Source organism: Malaya genurostris, chromosome 1, assembly GCF_030247185.1.
Source record: "Malaya genurostris strain Urasoe2022 chromosome 1, Malgen_1.1, whole genome shotgun sequence".
NCBI lineage: Eukaryota > Metazoa > Arthropoda > Insecta > Diptera > Culicidae > Malaya > Malaya genurostris.
The window spans coordinates 73,682,206-73,688,482 of record NC_080570.1 but is presented as its reverse complement, the minus strand read 5'-3'; the positions used below and the strand labels follow the sequence as shown (position 1 = coordinate 73,688,482).

At 34.5% G+C, this 6,277-nt stretch overlaps 1 protein-coding gene across 1 annotated transcript; it reads left to right on the top strand.

Annotated features, from left to right (window-relative positions):
• Positions 1–322: 322 nt before the first annotated feature.
• On the top strand, positions 323–2,401 carry LOC131438256 (uncharacterized). Its single transcript, XM_058608171.1, has one exon. The coding sequence runs from the start codon at positions 658–660 to the stop codon at positions 2,365–2,367; it is 1,710 nt and encodes a 569-aa protein (XP_058464154.1). The 5' UTR covers positions 323–657; the 3' UTR covers positions 2,368–2,401.
• Positions 2,402–6,277: the final 3,876 nt, after the last annotated feature.

The following is a 6,277-nucleotide window of genomic DNA, read 5'->3' as shown; positions in this document are numbered from 1 at the left end:
GCAGCGTCCACTAAAAGCCCGGGAAGGCACAGGTCGTGTTCCAGATAATTCACCTGGAGAAGTTCCTGCACGAAAAGAGCTGTTAAATCGTGAAGCTCATACGATACCCGATGTTTCAGACTTGACAGCTGAAATTGATAGACTGCCAACAATACCGAACGTTGTTACACTGTCGCCGTTGCCGAGTGGGCTAGAAGGAAATAATTCTGTTACACCGACAAAAGTAGACCGACCTAGAAGATCGACGAGAATACCAAAAAAACTTCAAGATTTTGATTTACACTTTTAGAATAAGGTTTTTATAGAAAGGGGAAGATGTTGTAATATTGTTTGACCCCTTGCTTACTTACACATTATCACATATTTTCCCGCTAAATCAAGCTGTGCTTTTTCTCTTCAGCATTGAGTGTTAAGCGTATCCTCACCGTGTTCACATCGTTTGTTCATAATAAATATAAGTTGTTTAAAATAAAAATTAGAAACAAAACAATGATATTTGAAGGCCGATTTTTATAAAGCGTCGCCATCTGTATGTCTGACCGGGGACAAATTTTTACCAACGTGACAAAGAACAAGTATACTTGGCACTCATAACTCTATTATGCTACATTTCTTTTTATTTTATTTTTCAGATTAAAACTTCGAGAAATTATCAGTATGAACAACATTCATCGGAAATCCGATTCAACGGTTGAAGCTTTTCTAAGCTGGGGTAGCAGTGAAATTTTGACCAATGAAATCCTTCCGTATATCGCGCATGAAAATCATAAAGCTAAAATCATTCTCATTTCCTACTGTTTAACGTCTAACAGAAAGTCAGAGATATTCTATAAAGCCTGGTATGAATACAAACTTCTAAATGTATTCATTATAAACTATTTGAGCGAATCTCGAATACAGGCTTGTTTGTTTAACCCATTTACCAAAAACCGAAATGAAACGAAGATTACATCCACAGATTTATTTTGTACAATACTTCGAAACAACGAGCAAGCGAAAAATTATATTGGACATTTCAACAATTTCGTGCAAAATCGAATCACTAATTTGAACGGTTACACTCTGACAATCGCTATGCATGAGAGCGAAGGATCGATATCGGCTTTTGACTGCATTTTGGATAATATCACCCTTTCGGATATTGATACACAAATTTTGACGATTATGAGAGAAAAGATGAACTTCACCGTATCTTTTGTGGAATCCGAACTGGAACTGTCAATGGGATTTGTATTTCCGAATGGATCGTTGGCCGGCAGCTTAGGACTTATCGAAAATAATCATGTTGATTTGGCCGCCAATTCGAGAATAATTTATGACTATGGTACAACCAATCTTCTCTATTTAGATCACATTGGAACGGAAAAGCTAATTTTCCTCGTTCCTTCCAACTATTTCGAAAATCGCGATAAACACATAATTTTTATTAATCCATTCAGCATAACATATATAATAGTAAATTTCATTCTGGCTGTTATAATTCCATTAATTTCTGTGTCGTTAGAAAAAATCAACAACTATCTAGGACCACTTGAAGAACAAACTAGTTTTGTTGGAAGTGCCCTTCAGACGCTTGGGATCATCTATAGTATATCGTGGAAACTTCCCACTACTCCAAAAAAGCGATGGATCATTTTCGGTTTGTTAGTTTACAACATCGTAACGTATGCCGTTTGGCAAGCAGTTACCATTGGTTATTTGAACTCAGACAATCAATACCTGAATAATATTAACAGTTTAGATGAGTTGTTGGAAACAAGTCTTACGTTAAAAGTATCCAAATACCACAAACAAATGGTAACTCATGCAAGTTCGAATTCACAGAATCCAAATAATCGATTGCTTTCCGAACGTTTAACAACCGAGAATACTGCTGCTATTCGGACTGCCGTCGAGGAAATCATCACCCATCGAAGGTCTGCGTTTCTTATTTCCGGTGTCTACGTTCAGCTGATTAAGTCTGGAAGCTACAAATGGATCGATGGACATAATACTGGTATATACGCTATTTCGACTCCGGTGTATGAATTTTATAAATCGATGGTTGTGCCAAAAACATCTCCCTTCGTGAGGTCTTTTAATGACATAATTGCCCGGTGCGTCGAAAGTGGTTTCATCGAATATCAAAATCAGCAACTCGAAACAGTCGTGAATGTGTTAGAAATACGTCATCAATTAGAGGCAGAGGTAAGAAATGATAAGCACATTTTCGATATGGCAATCCTACAAAAATTTTTTCTGTTATATCTGATGCTAATGGCACTATCAATTGTAGTGTTTATTTTAGAGATAGTAATAAAACCATGTAATAGATGCCGCAAAAATAAAGTAGGGAATTGTGGGCCAGAATTTTACTACTATAATTAAACCACATATGGAAAATTATCTTACAAAAGCTTAATGTATAACGTTCGATCACTACAAAAAGGCATTACTCTAAGAACATATTCCCTTATTTTTTCATTTTGCTGTTTACAATATTCCCAATCAAAATCAGATTTCGGGTAAAACCCCGATTCTTCGATTGTTAACTAAGGTTTTCATTAATTCAGAATCGGGATGATATGATATGATGAAGCCTTTAAGCCTTTTCCTAGCGCCCAAAATAATTGTAATTCGATTGAAAAAAATTATAAGAACCAGATAATGGAATAGTAAATAAAAATATGAAGAATTCAATAAGTTTTTACCTTATTTTAACTTCGGAAAACATATAACATCTTGATCGTAAAAGCAAACTAATATCGAACAATTGGATTTTCGCTACTTATTTTCTCATCATGCAGGAAATGGAATGGTAAAATTATTACTCCATTTAGAGTATTCGATTGACAGTACTATTAAGGGGCAGGTAGGGTCTAACACGTTTAAAAAATATTTTTTTTTTAATATTTTCTTATAGTAAAACATTTCTGGAATATTCTGTGGGATTTTCAAGCCTAACGAAAAAAAACTCAGCAAGTTACACGCCTTCATCTTAGCTTATCTCATACTGCGAAGAAATAAAAGATCGGCGCACAGGCCCAAGATTTTTGCTTCGATTGACTCAAAAATTAATGTTTCATTATGATAAAATACAGAAGAAATGATATGATTTCTTGAAAATATTAGACCATACGTGCTCCCTAGAATTACAAATTGTTACCTTCGATTTTAAAGACAAATAACTTTACACACGTTTTTCTCGAAAGCACACACTAAGATTTAATTCCTTTGTTATATTTTTGACGAGATCTTTCGGTAAACTATAGAAATAACCGATATTTCGGTACATGGGTTTTATTTTACAACAATTATGCAAATTTTCACCGATCAGTTTAACGTAAATTTTCATTACAGAATTCTGTATTAGATATATAATTGATACGGTAAACCTGAATAGTCGCCGAATACGGTAAAAATCATACTGTCCTTTTGGTAAAGTTATCTTCCAATAACCGAACTTCTGTGAAAACTGATTGTCATGAAACTAACTGTCAAACAGTTATTAAAATATTCAGTGAGTGTCTTTTTATTAACCAAACGAAAAAAATTTTGAAGGGTTCATCGAATGGATTGAGGTACGGGTGATAAAAGTTTTCAAGACATTAGAGCCACTAACAGCTTTTTGTTTACTTATAAGCAGAAAATAATTTTGTATCACTTGTCCACTTGCTGCCAACACACTTCGTTCAAGGGTAATTTTTGTTGAACTCGACGGATTGTGCAGTGTTTTGGAAGGCGCTCATAATTCCGGTCAGTCGGAACATCTGACACTTTTTTAATTTCTCGTGGAATAAGACCATTTTCTCCATTCGTTTTTGTGAATATGTGTTGTTTTTTGAAATCCGAAAATCCAGAATTTTAACCAAAGGAAAACAAACAAACAAAAATTACCGAACAATCTGTTAGATCCATTTGGTTTACAGTTAACGGTAGTTGTTTGACAGTTCAGCAATTACCGAACGATCGGTAATCAATTCAATTACCGAACTGATTACTGAACGTTCAGCTGTTGAAAATTCGATAAAAAATTACCGAATACTGCGAAATTTTCTAAGTGTGCAGGTTTTGAAAGTCCGTGACCATCGTCATTCAACTTGTGAAATACCAGACCCCAACGTTTTCCTTTTCGTTGTTTGTTTCTTTGGGGAGGCTTTACAGCTAAAAAATTACGGGTTTATTTTCGTGAAAAATCGTAGTTTTGACTTTAAACAACCACCAAAAATTCTAATATATTAAAAAAAATCGAACAGAAACGTTGGGGTCTAGGAAAACATCTACTCTATCTGTGCTGCTCTGAATTGTTGACTTCTGATTAGTCTGCGCTGAGATACAGTTGACACCGTAAATCATGATTTATAAGAAGCGTTTTCAAAAATACCTCTTCAACGACTTATTTCTCAATATTTTTCCACGAAAAAATTAGGGGCTGGGGTCCACTAGGAGATTCATAGTACCTATTAGCTCTCTCCGGACTGTACCAGCCTAGATGCCGTGTAAAATCCGGCGGAAAAAAATGAACCAAGAATAGATCCACTGGGTTCCTGCTTCCATGTCGTAAAAGGCGACAATTGCAGGAGTTTCTTTTTCCTTTCAGTTATCAGATATTTTCAATGTTTTACTTCTGATTACTCTATTTTACTAAATCATCTCTTTATTCAACCTATCAATTTCCGTCTAGCTTCGTAGAAAAGTTTTATTAGGAATGATTTCTTCTTCCATGTTATTGATTGTCTTTCAGGATTGTAAAATGAATGATAAAAATCAACCATTGCGCAAATACGTTTATATTACAAAGTTAATAACAGAGATGACATGTATCGGTATATTGAATACATAGTAAAAAACACTTGATATTAATATTTCAAACAGTAAATTAATATTTTTCTCGGTAGCCGGCTGCCCAGATCAACTAATATAACCAATTAATAATTTTAATAAATAATTAAAATAATAAAGCGGAAATAATAAAGAATCAAGATGCGTGTGAAATCTGTTGACCTTTGTTTGGTGATTTAAAATGATTTTATAATAACTGTTTAGAATATTTCAATGTAATGAATCAACTTTTTTGTCTAAATCCTATTCGCTCGTTTATTTTGTATCACGTAGTTTCATTTATAAAAACGTGCTTAATCCACCTAGCAGTGAGATGATACCTTTTTTTTATCAATCCGAATGTGTTTTTTTTGCATGACTAAAAAAAAAACGCGAAAGGTATATGCATAAACGAGTGACTGCATACTCGACAGCCGGCTGTCCGGAGTTTTGTCAATTTCGGAGATTGACTGTTTCGTGCATTATATTGCCAGCACAAAGTAACACATAAAACGATAATACTTTAAAACATTCTTGGTAGCCGGCTACCCAGAGCAATAAACACATGATAACATTATTAAAACATTTACTAACAAAGTATCCTCTCCTGTGATGCATGTGGGAATGCAGAGGATTCCTCGGTTCTTAGTAGCAACATGCATCGAACTAACAATCCTTTCCCTCCCAAGTAGATCTGCATTCGGACGTGGCCGGCGTCGGTATTGATCAGCATGCATGGTTTAATACAGTTTGCACAGTGTGAAACAATGTGTTATTCCCAAACATGTTACTTCAAAAAATCATTTTGCAATCTCAATTGGTCCAGATCAATAACGGAATAGCAACACACGGGCGGTCTCTAATGCTAATGCTAATGCTAATATTTTTCCACGAAAAAATTACAAAATATTGTTCGAAAGATGCTTTGTATTATGCAAAACGTTTGAGTTTATTTTGTTGAAAGATAGCTCTGAAGAAAAATCTCAAAAATGATATTTTTCATCATTTAGACTCTACACACTTTGAAAATTTCGCAGTATTCGGTAATTTTTTACCGAATTTTCAACAGCTGAACGTTCGGTAATTGAATTGATTACCGATCGTTCGGTAATTGCTGAACTGTCAAACAACTACCGTAAACTGTAAACCAAATGGATCTAACAGATTGTTCGGTAATTTTTGTTTGTTTGTTTTCCTTTGGTTAAAATTCTGGATTTTCGGATTTCAAAAAACAACACATATTCACAAAAACGAATGGAGAAAATGGTTTTATTCCACGAGAAATTAAAAAAGTGTCAGATGTTCCGACTGACCGGAATTATGAGCGCCTTCCAAAACACTGCACAATCCGTCGAGTTCAACAAAAATTACCCTTGAACGATTTGTGTTGGCAGCAAGTGGACAAGTGATACAAAATTATTTTCTGCCTATAAGTAAACAAAAAGCTGTAAGTGGCTCTAATGTCTTAAAAACTTTT

Coding starts and splice junctions, on each gene's coding strand:
- LOC131438256 (XM_058608171.1), top strand. CDS start 658: ATGAACAACATTCATCGGAAATCCGATTCAACGGTTGAAGCTTTTCTA.